The 23,970-nt window shown below is 37.8% G+C and overlaps 3 protein-coding genes across 3 annotated transcripts in view; 2 read left to right on the forward strand and 1 right to left on the reverse strand.

The window, feature by feature from the left end:
• mnat1 (MNAT1 component of CDK activating kinase) overlaps positions 1-4,864 on the reverse strand; it is a 25,322-nt gene extending 20,458 nt beyond the window's left edge. Inside the window, exons 1-3 of the mRNA XM_016510979.1 lie at positions 4,664-4,864; positions 744-896; positions 581-654 (exon numbers count right to left, since the gene is read on the reverse strand). Coding sequence (XP_016366465.1) covers positions 581-654; positions 744-896; positions 4,664-4,752 — 316 coding nt within the window. The 5' untranslated portion in view covers positions 4,753-4,864. The remainder of the gene's footprint in view (positions 1-580; positions 655-743; positions 897-4,663) is intronic.
• Positions 4,865-5,409: 545 nt separating this feature from the next.
• On the forward strand, positions 5,410-10,852 carry LOC107708200 (homeobox protein SIX4-like). Its single transcript, XM_016512377.1, has 3 exons — positions 5,410-6,275; positions 8,934-9,571; positions 10,330-10,852. Exons 1-3 carry the CDS (start codon positions 5,494-5,496, stop codon positions 10,806-10,808), a joined length of 1,899 nt encoding a protein of 632 aa, XP_016367863.1. The 5' UTR covers positions 5,410-5,493; the 3' UTR covers positions 10,809-10,852.
• An 8,657-nt stretch (positions 10,853-19,509) lies between these two features.
• six1a (SIX homeobox 1a) lies at positions 19,510-21,954 on the forward strand. The gene is made up of 2 exons (XM_016512385.1): positions 19,510-20,435; positions 21,277-21,954. The coding sequence occupies exons 1-2, from the start codon at positions 19,876-19,878 to the stop codon at positions 21,566-21,568; spliced, it is 852 nt and encodes a 283-aa protein (XP_016367871.1). The 5' UTR covers positions 19,510-19,875; the 3' UTR covers positions 21,569-21,954.
• Positions 21,955-23,970: the final 2,016 nt, after the last annotated feature.

Raw genomic sequence — 23,970 nt, forward strand, 5'->3', positions numbered from 1 at the left:
ATTTTAACTATATTTTATTATTATTATTTGCATATTTGTTCTTGCTCTTTGTATACTTTCCCTTTTATTATTACTCTAAAGCAATTGTGATAAATGTGTAAACGATTAGGAAAACTGCATTTCCTGTGTTGAGGGTATGATTAACCGAGTAGTTATCAGTTTAGGGCCAATCGAAAATATACCATGTTCATTTGATAGAATGACAAATTACAGAGTTTTGTTTGTTGTGTTTGGACAAATGGTACATAAATGTTTGTGATTTGTGCAAAACCTTTTTTCAGCTATTTTAAAGTATGGATTTGTTGTATTAATTATTGTGAAAACATTAGAGAGTTTTGTGCATTGTTTTGAGAAAATTCTTTGCATGATTTGTAATTTGTATGAAATTAATGAAAACGTTCAATCTGTTTAGGAAAATTACAAAGTATTCAGATCACCGTGTTAACTGTTTTGAGAACAGTGACCTGAGTTTGGAGAAATGTGTCAAATCGATTGAGAAAAACTGTAAAGCACTTATAGAATGCCAGAAACTGAAAAAATTTAAATAAATAAATGAATAAATAAATTATATGTATCTCACCAATATCCTCCACTTGCTCCAGGTAGTCATTATATTCTTTCAGAGTGGAAAAATCTAATTCCCTCTTATTATAGCTGAAAGAGGAAAGAAATTCATTAAAATACAATAATGAGCCAATAAGACAATTTTGGATGCACATATACACACTTTTTTTGCCACATACATTTTGAGAACCTTCTTGCGGATCTCCACCTCTTTATCGATGGCTGGATCTTCGAAGAGCTGCACGCGAAAATTACTCTTTCTGAGAGGAGTGTTGCACTGCACACAGTTACCTGAGCCACGGACAAACAGCATCTCCACACAGCTCTCACACCTGAAACACACACACACACACACATATTTTACTCACATTGGCAGAAGGTCTGCTGAATGAGGGTCAAAATAAACAGTAATGAAATGTGAAATCTGCTGGAAAAGCCTTCAGAAGCGATTCCACACAAACACATTTCAATCATCTCACTGCTTCAGAGGGTAAAATTTGGCCCTCTAAACTTTCCAAACCGAGCCATAAGTTAGACTAATGGATAAAACAGAGGCCAGGATGTGTGTGTGTGTGGTGGTCTTACTCAATCATAATGGAGTGATGACGGGATGGGTTTGAAGCAAAGCAGACAAACACAATATGAACTGACAAAAGTACAGTGTGTGTTAAAAACCAAAGTTACATCTTGCCCAGGATTTATGCATATAACTAATGCTGAGTTTCAACCAGATTTTCTTAAAAATACAGTAAACAATCTTTCATTTTCCACTGAGCAGTTTAACTTTCCTTTTCTCTGTCTGTTTTTTTGTTGTTGTTGTTGTTTCCCCACTCTTTCTAGAGATTAATTTGCGCTCTGAAACGGTTCAATATGCTAGGTACTGTATATGATACAGTGGACAAACTTTGCTGGTGACAGGAAATTATGGAGGCGTGAAAGAGGGAACATTTTCAGAAATAAAAAAGCTAACAAATCATTTGTTGTAATTGCAAATTTGCTTATTGCTAATAAAATATTACTTTTTTATTTTGGATTTGTACATTTTAGTTTTATTGATAAAAAATTTAAATACCACAATGGGTTAAGTAAGCTTATTTTTGAATAAAACTAATGCTTTTATTTAACAAGATGGTTTAAATTGATAAATCAAAAGACTTTCAAATATTTCAAATGCTGTTCTTTTGAACGTTCTATTTATCAAAGAATCCTGAAAAAAAAAAGATCACAGCATTAATAATAATAATAAATGTTTCTGTAGCACCAAGTCAGCAGCATATTAGAATGACTTCTAAAGGATCATGTGACACTGACGACTGGAGTAATGGCTGCTGAAAATTCAGCTTTGCCATCACATGAATAAATTACATTTGTAAAATATATTAAAATAGAAAAGTTTTGTTGTTAATGAATAGCAATATTTCACAATATTACTCTTTTAACCTTATTCTTGATCAAATAAATGCTGAGTATCAGAGAACTCTTTTAAAAACATTCAAATAAAGTTTTACTGACCACAAACTTGTGAACAGTAGTGTACATTTTTGGTTTGTGATGGTGGCAGTGCAAAGCATCAGGAACATGTGTACTAACCTCTGCACCATGGCTCAGCTGATATCTGGCTTGGGTTTTCTCTGAAGCATCTCAACTGTTCACTTTTTAACTTACTTTAGATGATAGACTTTATTTCTGAACATACACAAGGTGAGTGTGCATGTGTGTGAGAGAAAACGACAGACCTTTAAAAACTTGAACACAGACTCTCATGTGAATAAATGCTAGACATTCCCTGCTCATTCCTCCACTCCCGATCCGTGTTTGTCAGCATGTTGAGAGGTTACTACACTCCTCTAACTCAGCACAACTGAAACAAATCACGCACACACAAAATCTGCAAACTCCTGCATTTCACACATAAACACACACACACACACACACAAGCTACCTGTGTCCCTCTCATCAACTATCTCTCATACACACCTGCTTGTGCCCTTCCCTCTTTACTGCTGCAGGTCATCAGGACACACTCAGCATCAGCCTAACAGTCACAAGCACAGTGTGTCTTCAACTACAGGCACTTTTATGTCCCATGGGTGATTTTTAATAACACTAACAGATTTTAGGTTTTTCAAATGCCTTTTCTATTCAATTATATTATATCATTATATTATTATTTTACCCTTGTAGATTTTCAATCTTAAAATACAAGTTAAAAATGTAAAAATATGACTTATATTATTATTAGACTATTATCAAAACTATAACAATCTAAAAAAAGAGTGAAATAATTAACCATTTCAATATCTGTAATGTCAAAAAATATCAATTTTTTCACAAATTATGACTGTCCCTTAGTTGTGGTGTGATTTCAAAATCAACTGAAGTTCAGGGATCTGATTTGAATTTCTTATTCATTTAATCATGTTTTTACATGTGCAAAAGATTAACAACAACTGTCTACAATTTGCACATGGCTTGCTTATCAAAAATGATGAGCTGATTCGTAGTAAAATGATTATACTCTTCACAACTTCTAAACATTCTTTCATTGTGTGAGCCATCCCATGCAAAATGATCATTCAGTTACTTAAAATTTGTCAGACATACATGTATATTCCATAAATATCTATGACAGAATTTTTCTGATTACACATAACACAAAATAAATGTACTATATACAAATAAACGTACATATTACAATTTGACTTTTCCCAGTAAACCACTACCTGCTATTGAAATCTAAGAAGCTCTGTGTGATACACAATAGCATTTAGCTGAGTGTCAGTGAAAAGGGAGCACAAAAATGACATTTCCAAGGTTGACTGCCATGGTAAAAGACATCTACACTTTTTAAACAGTACGGCTCACATAATGAAATAAAAACTTGAATTTGGTGGCATTGGCCAATTTACTGATACAATAAATGAAGAATTACTTAAATGTTTTAACTGAGTTACTACATTTTGCATATACAGTATGCAACAGAGCTGTGATGTCCTACAAAGCAATTGACAATTGCAGTTTAGAGAATGTTAAGCTTTACTTGAAAAGTAAACTTGAGCGATTGAGAAAAACTGTAAGAGTTTATTTCTCTCCAAAGTCCAAAGGGCCAAAAAAGCCCATAGTTGAAGAAACACACAAGCAGCATTTCCATCTCCACTCCATCATCTGTATTTAATCACAGACTATGCTCATTTATTAGCTGTAATTCCTTCGTTCTGATTTTCTGCATACAGATGTAAACTCTCAAGAAATTACCAGGGGACTGAGTGCTGGACTGTCTCCAGCAGTGTGTCATCAGTGTGTAATATATTCATACAATCTCTGAGTCCCAAGTCAGCAGTCCACCATGAGTCCTTAAGTTCTCTGCAGGTCAAGGGCGTCCAGAACACGAGGCGTCACGTGACTTCAGACACACTATTAATTTGTTGTGGTAATTCTATAGTTGCTGTGGTAATATAACAACTATAGTTGGTAACCAATACTGTACTAAGTTTTCTACAACTATAGGGTGTATTATACTACAATACACTACAGTTTACTGTAGTAAAAAACTAAAGTATACTATTTATTACAGTTTATCAGTTCACATTAATACTACAGTATGCCGTAGCATTCATTAACAAAGTGTTGTAAATACTTCAATATATATAGTATAATACACTTTAATATAGTATGGTTCAAAAACACTATAGTAATTACTATAGTATTTTTTTCATGTAGCTGAGAGAACTGTCGCTACATCTTAGGTTTATCGGTCATGTATGTATCAAAACATAACTCTGAAGTGTAAATGATTATAAAAGCTCTTTATAATATTTGTATATCACATGCTAATTTATTATGATTTCATAGTAATGGCTAAAAGTAACTTACCATGGTAACTTTTTTGTAAGGAGAGTTTCAAAACAGAAGTTAGATATCATAAAAATATCGGTTTACTGCACTCACAGGTTGAAACACTGGCCTTATTACAGCAAATATACAATATAATAAAACACATAATAAAACTTTTAGTCTTGGCCATCACGAATAAAGCCCCACATCTGCAGGTTTAGGGTCTGCACAGGTTTGAATAAGAGCTCTGAAAGCAGGTACTCACAGCGTGTGTCCGCACACATTCACCATCAGCTTCAGGGATGGATTTCTGTATTTGGTCGTCTTGCACCTCGGGCATCCCTGATCATCCATTATTAGTGTTAATATCTGTTTTAGTCCGCCTGCAAAAGAATAAACAGCAGTCACCACACTCCAGAGCGCATAGGAGTGTTACATTCAAAACCGCCGGGTGGAAACAAATATGTCTATTACAACTGTTCCTATTCAAACACTGATCGAGTGTGTGAGCTCTGTCCAGCGCTGAGTTTCGGCGATGGATGGATGGATGGATGGATGGATGGATGGACGGACGGACGGACAGACAGACAGACAGACAGACAGATAGATAGACAGATAGATAGATAGATAGATAGACACTTTACCTTTGCATACCTTATGAAAATGTATCACCAGTTTTCTATTTTCCAATTTTCTTTCCTTTCTCTTTCTTGTTATTTTTAACTTGTCCTTGTCATTCATAAATATATAAATTTAAGTAAACACACAGAAGCACACAAAAGCCTCGAATGAGATCTCACCAATAGCGCAGGTGAGCTGCTGGAGCGCGTCACGGCTGAGTGACAGCTTCATTTCAATGTGTTCGCCTCGAAGCTGCGTTCGCCACGCCCCTTTCGAAATTTCGTGTAGCCAATCATGTGTGTCCCTCTCAAACTATCGGGCTGAGAAGTCACGCTGCTGGAGCGAAAGGGGAAAGCTATCCACTTACGAAGACACCCGATATCACTCGCATGGCGCACGGGTAACCTGATCAGCTTTGGGCAGAAACGAGGCGGGGTGACGGACTAAAGGAATCTGAGGTGAAGAATAAAAACAATGTCTGTTTCCTGCAGTGAAGTGACAGTGGCAGGCGAGACCAAAAAGGAAAATGTGAAGTACACGGAGCCTCTCGAGAGCTCCACGGACAGTCGGGGGCACGTCAAACTCCTGACTTTGGACACTCCTGTGGCCACCGGGATGCTCGTCGGGCAGACCTCTCCACCGGAGCACAAGATGCCCACTATGGACTCTTTGTCTGCGCACACTTCACCCGCAGCAACCGCGACCTCTTTGGCTTTTTCACCGGAGCAGGTTGCGTGTGTTTGCGAGGCTCTTCAGCAGGGGGGCAACGTGGATCGACTCGCCCGGTTTCTGTGGTCTCTCCCGCAGAGCGACTTACTGCGCGGCAACGAGAGTATCCTCCGCGCTCAGGCGCTGGTGGCCTTCCACCAGGCGCGCTACCAGGAGCTTTACAGCATCTTGGAGAGCCACAGCTTCAGCCCTTCGTGCCACTCTGCCCTGCAGGACTTATGGTACAAAGGCCGGTACACGGAGGCGGAGAAGGCCCGCGGTAGACCGCTGGGCGCAGTGGATAAATATCGCCTGCGACGTAAGTTTCCCCTGCCCAGGACCATCTGGGATGGAGAGGAGACGGTGTACTGCTTCAAAGAGCGCTCCAGGAATGCTCTGAAGGACCTCTATAAGCAGAACCGGTACCCGTCCCCGGCCGAGAAGAGGAATCTGGCCAAGATCACAGGACTGTCCCTCACACAGGTCAGCAACTGGTTCAAAAACAGAAGGCAGAGAGACAGAAACCCGTCAGAGGCGCAGTCCAAAAGGTGAGAAAAACTAGAAAGCCACAAACACAAAATTTTTTCAGTGAATGAATGCATATAAGACGTTTGTCAAGAGATTTAATTGGTTTATTGACAAGACTGAGATACAGTAGTTAAGGCAAAGTTTTTTGAGAGATCTTAGCATTTTATTATTGCTTCTAAAAAAGGTTTCTGCTTGTCTGCTTGTGTATTGTGACAACTTGTGAGCTGTTACCAGTCTTTTTACAATTAGACTCATCTTTCCTTTATTCTTAATGATCTTAAATTATAGAGAAAAAAACATGCTTTGATCGAAACTTTAAAAGGCAGCTTCTAAAGGACGTGTGCGTAAAATGTATCGCGGGAGTCACCACCTCGTGTGTGTGTGTTTATTTTTGAGTGAGTAGCTACTCAGGATCTATTGACGCGTAAGGTTCGCCCCACCACATAAATCACTCCGAACTATTTACTTTTCTTTTTAGCCAGAGGGGATAGGAAAACCTCCTCTTCAGCACTCTATTTTAACACACACACATACACACATGCACTGGTAATACAGGATTCACTTCAATGTTTTTCTCTTTGTGAACAAAGCTCCAGCGCACCTGGTGGAAGTGACCTCCCTCCAACACATACATAATTTTTTTCCATTCACAGAAATCTGATGTCACACGATGCTTGAAGCATCTTGATCAGGAATGTTTTTGTCATCAATCATGTATTTTATCACATATTTTATATGTGAATGAGGCAATTTTAAATTTAGGCTACAGCTGTGCCTGCACTCCATAACATTTCCAAAAAAGTTTCAGTTCTTATCCTAACAATTCATCTTTGGCAATGTGGTTTTGCTAATATTACTCAGAACATGCATGCATTTGTTTTTATAGAGGACATCCTGTGCTTTTCTGTAATGCCAAATGTGGAGGTGTGGCAAATGTGATAATATTAATAGGCCATGTCAGGCGTTTTTAACTTTTATAGACTCAGGACCCCCATTCAGAGTTACAGCCAGGAACCCCTCTAACAAAGATTTGATCGGTAGCATTTTATTATTAATATAATTAACAAACATTATTACCTTTTATAAAGTGCAATAGATTATCAGTGTTTTAAAAAAATTGAAATGACTTTTATCTAAACCCCAGGGCTATATCATAGTAATAATAGTGGGATAATAATTTAACAATACTGAAATGTTTTTAAATGGAAAACAAAGAAATAGAACAGAACGCAGTGGTCTAGAGGCGCGTTTAAGAACCGCGACCCAACGGCCAAAACTCATGTAGGCTACAGACAGACAGTAATCTCCCGTAACGTAATGACGTTATCGCTAAAAAATTAAATGCCAAAATCTTTTGGCTGGCTGTGAAAAGGAACATACGACAGTTGTGGAAGTCCTGTCGGAGTCACACAGCTGCTGCAATCATTCACTAAACGCGTTCTCTCTCAACTAAACGAATTTATGTTTGAACAGCTGAAGGCACTGTGAAATATTGTCAGTGGATGAATCGCGCTGTATCGTACTTTAAAATATCAGCTAACTTTATCCTTTCGTCACTGGCGGCCCATCCCCGTTTGGCGAGGGGCACTGTGGAAATAAAGCTGACCATTTGTGAAGTCATGCTGTGTTCGCGGGGTTGTGTCGCCATACGACTCATTGCGCCAAATGGTGTGCGTGCGTGCGTAAAAAGAGTCTATGTAATATAGACAGGATTACCGCTGACACATGAAAGCTGTGATCTAGGGGGTCCCGCGGTGTGAAGTGGATACTCACCTCTCCATTTGTCTGTGCGCCCTCCCGTCTACATCTTCCTGCAGCTGCGTCAGTCCGCGCTCATGTACAGTTATGCAGGGAGTGAAAAGTAATAATTCAATATTCTCCCTCTTTCTTTCAGAGTGCTTCATTGGTACTAGTGTTCAGCATATAGTATTGCCAAAATCATCAACATTAGTGTCAAAAAATACTAATTCCATTATGCAATAAAAATTTAAAGAATCTTTTAGCAAGTTATTTCTAGACATTTAGAGTGTTCTGTTTTAAAGAATGAATTAAAGTGAATATGGACACCTGATTTGATCTTTTTCAGACAGTTTAGAAATACTAAATGAGTTTGATCATTTGTCCAAGTATTTCTATCTTGTATTTTCACAGTGAGCACAGATATACAATTTGCTTTCATTTATATTTTCATTTTCCAGTGGCACAAAAAACATGTTTTTTTTAATGATTTGGTGGACTCTCTCTCTCTGCATGTTTTATTGTTCAATTCACATTTATGCATTTAGCAGTTGCTTTTCTTCAAAGAGACTTTTATTGCTTTCAAGCTGCACATTCACATTTATTGCTTTCCCTGGGAATCGAACCCATGACCTAGCCGTTGCTAGTGCCAATTTTGCATTACCAAAACATTTTCAGTTTGTCATATCTTATTATTTCAGTTGTGTGTATTAGGAAATTGTACAAAGTAATATTAACAATTAAAAGTGTTAAAATATAAAATAAATAAAATAAAATAGAAATCTAAGAATTCAACAAGATTTACTAAATTACTTAAGTAGCTAAGAAGATTAAATAACTATACAGAACATAAATCTATTATAATGAGCAAAAGTGTAGGATGGAGACAAAAAGGAAGACAATCACTGTCTCTCATCTCTCTGTCTTTCACGTTCTCTCAGTGAGTCAGATGGAAATCACAGTACGGAGGATGAGAGCAGTAAAGGTCAGGAGTCTCTGTCCCCGTGTCCGATGTCGACCTACAGTGATGGGACCGTGGGTAATGCAGTTGTGTCTCTCTGCTCTGGAGCTCTGGAGGCTGGGGTCATCATCCAGCAGGTTGGAGACAGCAGGAACTCTGTCTCACCAGCATCTGTCATCTTTAACGGAGTCTCAGTCAACACTCCCACCTCTGTTTTCCACAACGGCACCCCTTCATTTCTCTCCACCACAGGACACGTCTTCTTCAGTGGCATGAACTTGGGACTCCAGTCCCTGGCTTGCAGATCAGCGGCAGATGTGGAGATGGATGGTGCAGGAGAGGATAAACCGGTAAGGGCAGACCCAGCACTGGTGTACACCTCGTTTCACTGCACTGTGAATGGGACAGACGTAGAGGTGAAAGCAGAGAATGTGAGGCAGGATGTGTCGGTCCAGGACCAGACCACGTCTATTAGCTCGGCATTCAATGTGACTCCATCTGACGGCTTGCAGCTTGAAGATTACAACTTGGTTTCTGAAGGCAATGGGACCTCGCTGCTCAGCAACAAGGTGGTACTTCCTTCCTTGCAACTCTCATCATCTTCTTCAACCTCATCAGGTGAGTCTCATCAAACATCACTCACAAGGTAACATCAATCCTTTGAGCAAGATGAGAAGACCACAGGTGTGTTGTGTTTGTTAGGAGCGTCAAAGAAACCATTTTTTAATGTTTTTGAAAGAAGTCTTTTATGCTCACCAAGGCTGCATTTATTTGATCAAAAATAGAGCAAAACTGTAATATAGTGAAATAATATTACAATTTAAAATAACTCTTTATATATAAAAAAATATACTTTAAAATGTAATTCATTCATATAATGGCAAAGCTGGATTTTCAGCATCATTACTCCAGTCTTCAGTGTTACATGATCCTTCAGAAATCATTCTAATATGATATGTATTTGCTGCTCAAGAAACATTTCTTATTATTATCACAGTTGAAATCGGTTGTGCTGCTTAATATTTTTGTGGAAACTGTGATAAAAAAATTTCAGGATTCTTTGTTTAACAGAAAGTTCAAAAGAACAACATTTATTTGAAATAAAAATCATTTGTAACATTATAAACGTCTTTACAGTCACCTTTGATTAATTTAATCCATCCTAGCATTGTAAGTCACAAAAAAAATGTCATAAAATGTCAGAATTTTCCCTTTTTTTTTTTTGTGGTTTATGTTGTGGTCATTGACTCAACCAAATAATAATTGAATATGAACTGTATATCCTTATAATATCTGTATACCACCAAAAAGTTTGAGAGCTTCATCCTCTCTCTCATCATCTGTCATTTCTCATTCCTCTTTCTGTCATCTGTCAGGCATTGTTGATGGCAGTTCTCCTGCTCCCGCCTCTCTGTGCCACAACCAGGTGGAGGAGCAGGACAGGCTGCAGCTGACCTCTCTTGAGCCCAGCACAGCACTCTACGGCCTGGCTAGTGTACACACACTGTCTGCTGTGAAGAAGGAACCTATGGAGACTCCTGGTGGATACCTTTACCACCTGGGTTACAGTCCTGACCCCACCCACAACTCCCCCACCTCACTTAACACAACCATGACAACCACCCAACAAGACTACACCACTCTCACAGTGAGCGCACCCTTACTCACCCAAACGGACCTTACCGGTGAGTTCAGAGGTCATGATGCCCAGATGACCTCAAACCTAAATGGAGACTTCCTGTGTGCGGTTTCAGAGGGAGGGAAGGGCGAGTTGAGAGAAATGGAGGATGAAGGGGAAAAACAACTGACAAAACTAAAAACTGTGCATATAGAGGAAGAGATGACTGACCTTTGAATTTAAGTGGAGAAAGAGGTAAAAGACTTTTTACCAAAAATCCCAACATTATTTTGAAATACTGATTGAGGGTTTTTTATGTTTTCAGCCTCTGAATATTTTGATGTTTTAAATTATTTTGGCAAATCTGTCAGTTTGGTTTGGAGAATCTATGCAAAGTCATATTTGGAGAACACAGTTTTTGAAAGTGTTATTTTTTTCCTTTTCCTCTTTCTCTCTATTTCCACACACAGGTACCTTTTCAGCTATACTCTATAAGTATAACAGAGGTTTTCAAACTGGGGTCCAGAGACCCCCCAGAGGTCCACAAGAGAGTGCTAGGAAGTCCATAGACATGACATTATTATTGTTTTATTCTGGTTGAAAATCCAGAGATTAATTACAATGTTTAATTTTATTGTTTTTAGTTATTTTATTCTTTGTTTCTCTACATCTAACAAAACTGATATGTAGAAAAAGGAAACAGAGTATCATAATTTTCCAGATAATATTTTAAACACACTTAAATATATAGTTTTATTTTTCATAGTAGAAATTGGGTCTTTATACACAAACATATATAGCTGCCTTTTATATTTTAGGAATGGTCTCCTTTGCAATGGGAATAATCATTTGGGAGTCAAAAAGTTTGAAAACCCCTGGTATATAAGAATAATATTTTTTCCATATTTCCTCTAGGCCTTCCATCAATCATTTCATACTATTTTAAGTGTTTACATGCATTTTTGAACTACAAGTACCAGACTCTCATTTTCTCTCTGTCGCTCCCTTTGTCTCTCTTCCTCTCACAGTGGGGAGTGTGGACGTATGTGTGTTTTATGAGAGTCACCTTGCTCTTGTCTCAGACTCTAAATTCAAATAAACAGGAGGGCGATTTCTGGAGGCCCTGCCGTCTCCTGTTAGGGGGGTCCAGAAGGACGTAGAGAAACAGACAGAGAAATTCTCTCTGATTTGTAAATAACTGTTACAGTCAGATGCCACTGACAGGCATTGTGTGAATCTCAAATGCAATGCTACAGGATTAAAAAAAATGTTTCCTGAAAATGTACTTTCCTTCAGGCCATTCAAAATGTAGACGAGTTTATTTCTTCATCGGAACAGATTTGGACAAATTTAGCATTACATTCATTGTTCAACAATATATCCTCTGCAGTGAATGGGTGCCGCCAGAATGCAAGTCCAAAGAGTTGATAAAAACATCACAATATTCCAGAAGTTATTCACATGACTCCAGTCCATCAAGTAACATCTTTTGAAGGGAAAAAGCTGTGCATTTATAAGAAACAATCCATCATGAAGGCGTTTTAACTTTAAATCGTTATGGTCAAAATACCAGTCCATAATCCATAATAACACTTCTTCCAGTGGAAAAACTCCAACTCCTGTTGTCCTCTCACATCAAAATCCACTGACATATTTGTTTAGAACTGTTTGCACTTGTAAATGGTGCTAGCAGACAGGTGGACATCCAGTCATGTGCCATCTGAGTCAGACCTTAAAGGTCACCTCCCTATGGAAACACACATGCACAGACACACTTTATTCACAATGCAGATTTAAAATACAAAATCTGTGACAATCTTTGTGGCATTGTCATGGACATTACATTGCCTACAGCTTCCAGTCGTATTACTAATAGGCAAATAATATGTAATGTAGACAATACAAATATAAATACAAATACACAATGTTTGCTTATACAAATTAAGGGATGAGTCAGAATGGTGGACGATAATCGAATGCTTGTCACAGATGCTGGAACAGATGTTGTACGACTGTCAAAGTTTAGGGTATTATCTGTGCACAAAGTATGCTAAGAACTACTTGTTTTATTTGAAATGCAAACTGTTTTCAGACAGAAATGAGGGTAACTTAAATCTTCAGGTCATTCAAAATAGGGAAAGCAATTGTTTTCCTAAAGGATTTGATTAAACTTACCATCTGGGTTTTACAATGATCCATCCCTGCAAGCATTCAATGAGAATTTGCTGTCAAAAATAATTTCACCTAAAAAGCAATAACAAGCAATAAGAAAAATCATGCTTTTAATTTATACTGTACATTAAACCAAAAACGTCTGAAAATATATTAAAAAGACATGTCAGCACAGTTGTAAATGTGAAAAAACTTTATATGATTGTGTATGTGAGTGAGTTGTATGTTTGTATATGGAAGAGTGTGTGTTTTTGGTTACAGTAGTTTTTGGTTTTGAGTTTGTTTTTTGTGCCTCCTTGCTTTCTGAGGCTCAAACGTTTGGTTGGTCTTCAGGTTGCCTGTAATTTTTTTTTTTTAATTGTTATTGGTGCTGGTTTGACATCTGCAGTATTTAACTCCGTGACGAAAGCTATGCAGCCATTCTGGGAATGAGAAATGACTTTTAGAAATGAATGAAAAGTCTCCTACAGGATTGTCAGAAATTAAAGGGATATAGGTGTAAAATTAGCTAACTTATGGCTGTAAATATATGAGCAAAAAGCAAAACAGCCTTGTGAATAATATTTTAGCATGAACAAAAATGTTAAAGTTATGTATTTTTCTAAAAAAAAAAAATAATAATAATAAATAAGAAGCACAAAAAGTGATTCATTAAATATTTATACTGGAGAAACTGGCCTCATTCGAGTGATTTCATTCAAGACTGAGAGATCTTGTAAACTTTCGACATAGATTTGTTTGCGTTTTCATGTTATGTCTGCAGTGGATGTTAAATATTCAGACGGACAGGAAACATGCAAATAAAAAGATTTAAGTAGCCAGGGAGGGGAGGGAAGCAGAGACCTGATACAGAAAGGCCAGGCCGGGTGCTGGAAAATCAGCGGTGATCGTTTGCACATGCCTGGTGGTCTGGAGCTTGTTAGCAAGCTGCTCTTGTCTCAGACTCTAAATTCAAATAAACAGGAGGGCGATTTCTGGAGGCCCTGCCGTCTCCTGTTAGGGGGGTCCAGAAGGACGTAGAGAAACAGACAGAGAAATTCTCTCTGATTTGTAAATAACTGTTACAGTCAGATGCCACTGACAGGCATTGTGTGAATCTCAAATGCAATGCTACAGGATTAAAAAAAATGTTTCCTGAAAATGTACTTTCCTTCAGGCCATTCAAAATGTAGACGAGTTTATTTCTTCATCGGAACAGATTTGGACAAATTTAGCATTACATTCATTGTTCAACAATATATCCTCTGCAGTGAATGGGTGCCGCCAGAATGCAAGTCCAAAGAGTTGATAAAAACATCACAATATTCCAGAAGTTATTCACATGACTCCAGTCCATCAAGTAACATCTTTTGAAGGGAAAAAGCTGTGCATTTATAAGAAACAATCCATCATGAAGGCGTTTTAACTTTAAATCGTTATGGTCAAAATACCAGTCCATAATCCATAATAACACTTCTTCCAGTGGAAAAACTCCAACTCCTGTTGTCCTCTCACATCAAAATCCACTGACATATTTGTTTAGAACTGTTTGCACTTGTAAATGGTGCTTGATCTGTGCATATTTCTCTCCTAATTCAGACAAGATGGCTTTTTCACTATAAATAGAGGATTCATTTTAGTGAAAGCAACGGTTAAAATGTTAAAAACAAACAAACAAACAACTTTTCACGTCACAAAAGTGAAATAATCGATTACTTGTGGATTACTGTGATGTTTTTATCCACTGTTTGGACTCTCATTCTGACGGCACTCATTCACTGCAGAGGATCCATTGGTGAGAAAGTGATGAAGTGCAAAATTTCTCCAAATTTGTTCTCTGTTCTCACTGACATCTTGGATGTCCTGAGGGTGAGTACTTTTTTTTTTTTTTTTTAGCACATTTTCATTTCTGGGTGAACTATTTCTTTTTTAAGACCACAAAAACTCAAGCTAACCAACCAAGCAATTTCAGATCCCAAAGCTTTTCTCTGAAATTTAGCTGAGAGAACTAGTTTGGATGCCAAACAAATCTGAATATACCATCATCTCGGCAATATTGTTGGGAGTCTTTCAGCATTGTAGTTCATGACTCCTTTCACCAAGTAGGGAAAAACAGGACAGGACAATAGAACAAGAGAGAAAAAAGGAAATAAGAGCATTGTCACCTGTTCCCAAACAGCCTAGGTGACCCGGTTGCCATGAGAGACAGCCAGGTATCAGATAACACCAGCTCGAAAAATGAACGCTTTGAGAGAGAAGAGTGTCGGTGAGAATTTATAATATGTGCTGATTTTGATCCCGTGCAATGGCTTTATGTTACATTTTGTCATTAACAACATGTAAATAAAAAAACGTGATGGTGATCGAAACCACTCAAACATACCTCACACTGAGCAACAATAAGAAGCGGTAATAAAAATATGAACCTCTCAAACTGAGCCTTATTAAAAACTATGACCTCTCACCTTTGGGGGTTTGAAAGGAGGGGGACTTAACCCTGAATAGCAAACAGAGCTGGATTTGTAACCTGAACCTTCCCCCACGCCCCCACTAATGAGAGGTCAAAGGGCACACGCTGCTCCTCAGCTGTGTTTCATACCTGTGTGTGTGTGTGTGTGTGTGTGTGTGTGTGTGTGTTTCATTTACTGGTAAAGTTTTGGTGATGTATATGAACCAGACCTACTGTGTGAGATTTGTAAGTGTGAATGTCAAATGTAAACGCAGAGTGTCAGATATACTTGCTGACAAATGTGAATACTTGTGTTTATTTAAAGCATTTTTCCTCAGTTTGAAGTCTAAAGTTTGCACTGAACAGATCAGTTCCAGGAGAAATGCCATTAAACTAAATAAGAAGTTGAACTTGAATTCCAACTTACCATAAACATACATAATAACAAATTGTGTCATCAGACTTTCATTCTTTGCCTTCTGGGATATGAAGCTGTCATTCATCTTTACTGAACTTTGACCTCTGCAGTCTTACACAATTTCTTTGGTATGCCTGCTTAGAGAGAGAGAAGGAGAGGTACAGAGGTGATTTTTTTCATGCATACAGCACAAGTTTTGTGCAGTTACAGGCCACTAGTACTTTTTTGATATTGCTAAACACGCGTTTCTGCAAACAGATACATTTTCAATTGGGGAACAATTCAAAAGGATGCAAAAGCATTTCTTTTAGGGGTAGGGTTAGTCTGGAGTAATTATAATTAAAATAAAACGAAAGTGTAAAGTATGTTTTCAGCTAAATGTGTGTTTGTGTAATTGAATGGCACAGGTTGTTAAAATTAAGAGAATATGCAAGGATTTCAGTGAAACACACACACATACATGGGGTTAATCTATGCCCCCTGGTGAAATTGGACCACAGAGGGAGAGAGCTCAACTGTTTTTTTCATTATTTCTTCTTATAGGCCACACACAGTACTTTGTACGAGTGCAGGACAGACATTACTCTTCAATTAATTTAATGGCATTTTATTTTCTTGTTCCAGATTCTGAGCTGAAACAACATCTGTACTGCATAGAAGAACATAAGAACAGAACTTTAACAGAACAAGAAATAGATCATGAAATAGATCATACATATTTTACAGAGGGCGAGATTCATTATTTGTCCGTTTGTGGAAATAACAGATAGATGACACTGACTGGCGCCCTCTTCCTGTAGTACAAAAATATGACACTTTGAGTCTGCAGATTGCCAGACTGAGAAATTTGTATTTGAAATTATTTTGCAAGTAATATATAAGCTAGAGAGAGAGAGAGAGAGAGAGAGAGCATTATTGTTATTGATCCTTTTTAAATAACATAAAATATTTGCTGAATATTAATTATTATTATTATTATTATTAATGTTATTAATACTTATGATATCAATATATTAATACTATATTATTAATATGTCTAATTTTTTTTTTTTTTTTCTAATTATAATCTTACAAAAATAAGATGTGTAAATCGACAATTAAAAATATTTTGTATTTAGCTTCAAATATGTCATCTCTCATCGCCTGACTGTTTTTTAGAATCCTTTAATGACTCAAACCTGTTTTAAGACGGAGACTGATTGTACTGTACTGTAAAATGTTATCATCGTTACAACATCATTTTTGTTTCCATCCTTATTTCTGTACTTTCTATACTCTTAATTCGCTTTCTATACTCTTAATTCGCTTTCTATACTCTTAATTTTTAGATGAACTGATCGGTGATTAAATTCAAAGTGCAAAAATGTGCACTGAAATGATCATTGCAGGTTGTGACTGGTTTTCCTCACAAATTTAAATCAGCAGCTACATGTAAAGTTTTCCATTTTAGTGCTTTAAAATATTTGTAAAATTTCGATTAGGATAGACTGTATTGTTATTTTCGTATATTTTGCAAACATACAATCTCATCTCAGTTTATGTGAAAGAATAATAAGAATAAACTATAATCTATTTTTGAACGTTTTGACGTTAAATCAAAGCCTATAGTAGGTATGACTTTGTTGACATCTAATTACGAGCCCCAGTCGGTTAAAACTGTTGCGCCCCTGCATCTAAATATACAGGCCAAATATACAAAACAAATGCAGCCAAATCATGTTTAAAATGCATTCAACAATCCAATTCTTACTGAAAAAATGTTGCTGTTTAAAAGTAAGGCCCCATTAGTCAATATTATTTAAAACTAAAACTGGAACGCGTGATGATAGTTTTTCTCTCTCTCGGCTGCAACAACGTCTAATTAGCGGTGGATTCTCCTCCGCTCAGTCTTTCATTTACACCTCACAGAAAACTCATAAACACACACTCAGTGAAAAGAAAAACAGTTTACACCTTCACAGTGGTGGAGCGCGGACTACTAAGCATGAAATACGGGGACATTTATGTTGCACTTATTAGGATGTTGTGTGTGTGTGTGTGTGTGTGTGTGTGTGTGTGTGTGTGTGTGTCTGTCATCACCCTGTATAATCACAGTAGAGCCCATTGGTAACGTCGGGGCCGTACTGTGCGTATGAGCGCGCGCGCTTCTGTTGGTCCAGAACATCTTGAAATGATCATGATCTAAGAGCGGGCACGCCGCCGTGCTGGGGGCTGGTAGAGAATCTGGTGTGGGATGGAGGGGGTGCATTGTGCTGAACATACTACCGTAACCCGAGCTGCCATCGGCCCATGAACTGTTCAGGACAGTAGAGAAAGTTTTAGGCACAAATTTGTTAAATAGAATTCATTTGTTCACAACATGGCTAGAATTAGCACTAAATACCTAAATGGGTCACAATTAACATTACACTGTGCAATAAAAGCAATTAATAGATAAACCTTATATTATTTTGTGATTATTTTAGCTGTTTGCAAAGTGTGACGTTACAAAAATAATACCTACATAAGATGCAATTGGCTTTATGTACATTTGAGTTTTCAGCAGATGCTCAGATATACAGATTATTTACAATTCTGATTCTGGTAGAATATGTAGATTAAGTAGATTATTCTAAAATGCAGTTAACATCTGCTAGCTGAGTAAACCATGTTTGTTCAATGGCATTAATAAACCATTAAGGAAAAGGAGAGGGGCGCTGACAAACGCCCCCTGACAGAACACGAATGATTGTTTTTACAGGCGTTGAGAGGACAATTAAAGATTACACAGATATTAATTAGCATTAGGGAATATTCAAGGTCCAAAATCCTCACACCGTCCTAAAATGGATAGGGAAAAATTAGGGGGAATATTTTTCCAAAAAATAAAATAACCTCAGGCGGGCCAGCTGGATTTCCCGGTGTCATGTTACGGATATCTTCAGAGATAAAGAGCTGTGACCTGGAGACTAAGAGCTCGTCAAGCTCACAAGTTATTCGCTAATGGATCGGTTTAGTGTTTCAGACCCAGTTTACAAAACCACACGGACCAAATGCTCCAACGGATGGGCGTTTTCAACAAGATGAATTTATTTAAAAGTTAAAACACTGTATACACTGCTAAAATTAAGGTTATTCAGTGGATCGTTCAGCAATAAATAAATAAATTATCTTAACAACAGTTTTAGTGTTCTTGAGTTTCTTTCTTTTAGAGATTAAAGAAGTCCTTGACATTTCACTAAGGTTCTTACTGGAAACATTTTTACATTTTCCAGTAAGAGGGTAGGCCTTGGCTATATAGTAGATAGATAAAAACAATTTATAACTATTAGCTATCTACAGTACATAGTACATAACTGAAATGAAGTCGAATTAATGTCGATATCGTTAGATTCAACAATACAAAAGGTTATTCTCTCTCAAGGCCAATGACTTCAGGTTCAACTGGCAGAAGTAAGAGCTCATGTATTTGCACATTTATGAATTATTATAGGTATTGTTGCTTGTGTAATTTATTAATTAGTAAAATGAAGTCAAAAACAATTTATTAGACAATTTCTGAAATGTGTGACTGAATTCAATAATAAATATTTCTGCATCTCCCGTTCAGCATCCTTGACTCTTAAATCCGTCACCAAACTTTCACACAATTAACAAGCTGTGAAAATGCCACCTAATTAGGAGCACACAGTGGTCATGATAAATTACAGAATAGGCTACCTATTAATCTAGAATGTCTTTAACTTAAAGCAGTAGTACAAAATATAGCCTATTTGAAGTACCTAAACTGTGATATTAAGAAAAACGGAAGACGATATAGACTCTGCTTGCAAGGTTGTGGAGGTGCTTGTAATAATTTAATAATTGATTAGTAGCCTATCAGCTGCAGTGTGAGTGAGCATGTGCGTGCGTGCGTGCGTGTGTGTGTGTGTGTGTGTGTGTTCAAGGTCTCCAGTTTCAGGCCTTGACGTCCGCCCTCCGGGGAGGAAACGGAACGGATCTGTAGATGCAGTTCTGCTCTGCTGGCCGGTTTCAGAACAGACCGGGGCGAACTAATCACGGAATGACGCTGTGCTCGGTTTCTCTGTCATATATCCATAAGGACAAACCGCATCCGAATCTCACGTGTGCAACCCCGGAGGGTGACAGTGGTGCCACACAACTGGATAACAGGCGGTTATCAAAATTGGAGCTGCAGCAAGAGATAAACGTGGCACGGGGATTTTTGTCCGAGGACTCATTTGAGAGGAATACCTACAGAGCCTCTGAATAGGAGGGTATTACGTGGTGGACTGCACCGGGCCGCAATGTCAGTCTTGCCCTCTTTCGGCTTTACGCAGGAGCAGGTCGCGTGCGTCTGCGAGGTGCTGCAGCAGGGTGGAAACCTGGAGAGGCTCGGACGTTTCCTTTGGTCCCTGCCAGCCTGTGACCACCTCCACAAAAACGAATCCGTGCTGAAAGCGAAGGCCTTGGTGGCCTTCCATCGGGGAAACTTCCGTGAGCTCTACAAGATCCTGGAGAGCCACCAGTTCTCCGTGCACAACCACCCGAAGCTGCAGCAGCTGTGGCTGAAGGCGCACTACGTGGAGGCGGAAAAGTTGCGGGGCCGCCCGCTAGGCGCTGTGGGCAAATACCGCGTGCGCAGGAAATTTCCTTTGCCCCGTACGATCTGGGACGGTGAGGAGACCAGTTATTGCTTTAAGGAGAAGTCTCGGGGCGTGCTGCGTGAATGGTACACGCACAATCCCTATCCATCTCCACGGGAAAAGCGAGAGCTGGCGGAGGCAACGGGACTGACCACCACACAGGTCAGCAACTGGTTTAAAAACAGGAGGCAGAGAGACCGGGCAGCTGAGACAAAAGAGAGGTGAGATATAATTATAATAATAAATACATATAAAAATTATACAAGTACACAGCCTGCCGTTTTTGAGAGTGAACTGGGGTAGCCTACATGAAATAAACGTTTTCAAAAAAAAATAATGCGCAAATTTAGCGTTGATTATTGCAGTCACTTGTAGAGAACAACAATAGCCTATTTGAGAAATTTATCGTTATATCAGAAATATTACATTATATTATTATTATATTGACACTCAAATTTAACTGTAAACACGAATCTAAACCAACATCAAGTTACACTGTCTAAATTTATCATTTGTAGCCTATATTTGTAATTTATAATTTGTAATTTAATACTTTATATATTGCCTAGCTATTTTTATTTTTATAATTCGGTTAGGATTTTAAAAGAAGACTCTTTTTGTTCTAAAGAACGAAACAAGAGCAGAAGACGAGAAAAAAAAATTCTTATTGCAGTGAGAATTTATTTAGGCCTGTATTCATATCATTTAATTAGCCTACAGATTTTAAATGTTAAAGTTCATATAAATAGGCCTAATGGTATACTTTGAATTATATTCTCTAAAATTGTCTATCGTAAATCTGTGATGACAGTTATCTTTTTAGTCATGTTGACATAAAGACGAGGTACACTGGTGCGTAAACAGTTGGATTTTTTTTTCTTAAAACAAACATCAAGCATTAGATTTTTTCTTTAGCTAATAATTATTTTAAGATTAAACTATTTTGAAACCATAACACGCCTATTAAAGTCACTTTCTAATAGGCTACTATGTAGCCTCATTCTAGGCCTGTAACATGTCAATTATATATAATATGTTACTAATGTAATATTCACCCAACAGAGAAAACAGCGAGAACAACGGCGTTGGCGGTAAGCAGAGCCAGCGGTCTCCGCTCGACGGAGTGAAGTCGCTCATGTCCAGCTCGGAGGATGAGTTCTCTCCGCCGCAGAGCCCCGAGCACAACTCCGTGCTTCTACTGCAGGGGAACATGAACACTCCCGGGGCTTCCGCATACCCAATGCCCGGCCTCGGTGCACAGCACTCGGTGCATAGCATGCAAGGACATCCGCATCAGATGCAGGATTCATTGTTGGGATCTCTAACATCCAGCCTTGTGGATTTAGGATCTTAGGACGTCTCGTTCATATTTTAAGCGACAAGACTTAAAACCATAAATAACCAATATTTACAGCGTTACCGCATACTTTCATGACGCACAGGACGTTTGCTGAAATAAACTATTCTTTTGCAAACGATTAGGAAAAGGGAGAAAATCAAAAGAGCTTCTCTGAGTTTTGGGAATTTTGAGTATACTGGACAAGTGCGTAAAATTTGTAAAACCAATGAGGCCAATATTTAAGAATATTCACAGTATTGTTGGATACATAACCCTTTAATAATTTATGATGTTTTACTCAAAGATTAATTTATAGAGATTGTTCTGTATTGGACAGTACGAATAGCAGGGATTTTTAATGAGAAAATCATTGGCTTCAAACATCTTAAACTAAACTCTATGGATGTGGAAACTTTGTTTCGTTCTTTTTTATTTAGTTTAAATATTGCACTACATTTTATTTGTAGTTTTGAAAACAGAGGCTCTCCAACATTTTTTTTTTATCACACATTGTCCACATTTTAAGTCAAGTCAACGTTTTGATCATTTGTCTTTGACTTGGAAAAGCCTGTTAATCAAAATAAAGAAAATCAGGGAACTATACAATAAATAAACACAAAGGCTCAAAATAATAAAAAATATGTCAATCCACGTGACACGTCCGAGCCGGAAGAGGGCATGAGCGCGTGAAAAATGAGAACGCCTGAAACATCAGACCCCAGTGAGGCCCTTTTGCAGAGGGCAGAGAGACGCCAAGAGGCGCCAGGCTGCGCGCAGGGCCGAGTTTAACTTTTTGACCGTTATTCAGTAAAACAAAAATTAAAAAAGGTCAAAAAACGGGCACACTGAGTCACGTTAAGCCTTGTAACATTAAGTTTGATAAACATTTATTAGTTCATTACGTTGTCAGACTTAACAAAAATGAGAGAGAATGGAGACAGAGGGAGAAAGGGGGAGTATTGCTCATTTTCTGTTTGTTCTGTCAGTTCTGGGCCACTGAAAATTGACACGATTCGCAAGAGCGGCTCTAAAGACCCTCCACCCAAAACGCCTCGTCCACCAAAAACCACTTCAAAACATTATCAACCCCATTTGAAACAATCGTGAACTTTTGTTTCTTTTTTTAGTAAAAACTCCAGACACGGACAACAACTGAAATTTCAAACAAATGGAAAAACTGAAGATTAAAAATCGAATTTGTCGCACATTTGTTGACATTTTTAAGAGAGAAATTTTTAATAGACAATATATTTCCAGCTCCGCATATGAAAGCCAACATTTCTGGAACATTCTGCAGTGTGAAATTCGCCTCTTTCTGTCTCTTTTACGTCGATAGTCTCGTGTCAGTGTAAATGGTTTTGAACAGAGAGCGCAGAGGGTTTCCGGGCCCTAATTAGAACCATTCTCTGGGTTTAGAGGGGCTTGATTGCAGGAATGAGAGGGACACCCTTCCAGCCTCAAGCCACAGGGTGCTGCACAACAGAAATTTACCTTCAGGGCAATCTATCTATCTATCCAGATTTGAAAAGCATATTCAATATTCATTGTCACTTTTAACAATACATAAACCATAAACACAGGCAATTTTTTTTCTAAATATCTTTAAAATTGGGAATAAATATCATATCGTGCCTGACTTAAACTGAGGAACCCAGAATTCTTCCACCAATAAGGCCAATGCTGGGCATGAATGTCAGCTGTGGTTTTAATCAACAGTCTAATTATATTTTGCACATATAAACATTCCTTACATCTGCTGCTATCCTCATATTGGTAGTTTATACAAAGCCAGAAATTAAGAAATCCAAATAGAAAAAGGTTTCTTTTGATTTTTGTGTTGGTGATGTGGCCAATTCTGTTTTCTCAACCAATTGGTGGACATAGTTTGGTAACAGAGTAAACGTTTAAAAAGGCTTTGAATCAGACTTTCATTTTTCATGATAATCAAACCCCAAACAAAGTGTCATTATTAAATGTCTTTTTGTTTACGTTTTCACACTGAAGTTTCTTTATCACATTGAAGGGAAAACATAAGCTAAAAGCATCCTTACACTATTACACAATAAATCTCAAACGATTGGTTGACGTCAATATCTTAAATGTTAGAATTTTTAAAAAGTTCAATTTAAATTAGAAATTAAAAAAAAATTCTGTTTATTTATGCCATGTACGGTAAAATAAATAAATAAATATGGGACTACATAGAGTATTGATTAGATTCTGATGTCAGAAGTTCTGCTTCCATTTTCTGGCACAGACAAAATGCTGTGAAATACTTCTGGTTTGCCACCTGTACAATGTGACAGTCAATCTCACACACACACTATAGGATCTGTTTGTCAGATAGCTTCACCTGCACAGGTAGTCACTCATCCAGAACTCTCAAGGAAACTGACCCTTAAATGGGTTAGGGTTGG

Source organism: Sinocyclocheilus rhinocerous, unplaced genomic scaffold (genome assembly GCF_001515625.1).
Source record: "Sinocyclocheilus rhinocerous isolate Xijiao unplaced genomic scaffold, SAMN03320098_v1.1 scaffold1243, whole genome shotgun sequence".
NCBI classification, from domain to species: Eukaryota; Metazoa; Chordata; class Actinopteri; order Cypriniformes; family Cyprinidae; genus Sinocyclocheilus; species Sinocyclocheilus rhinocerous.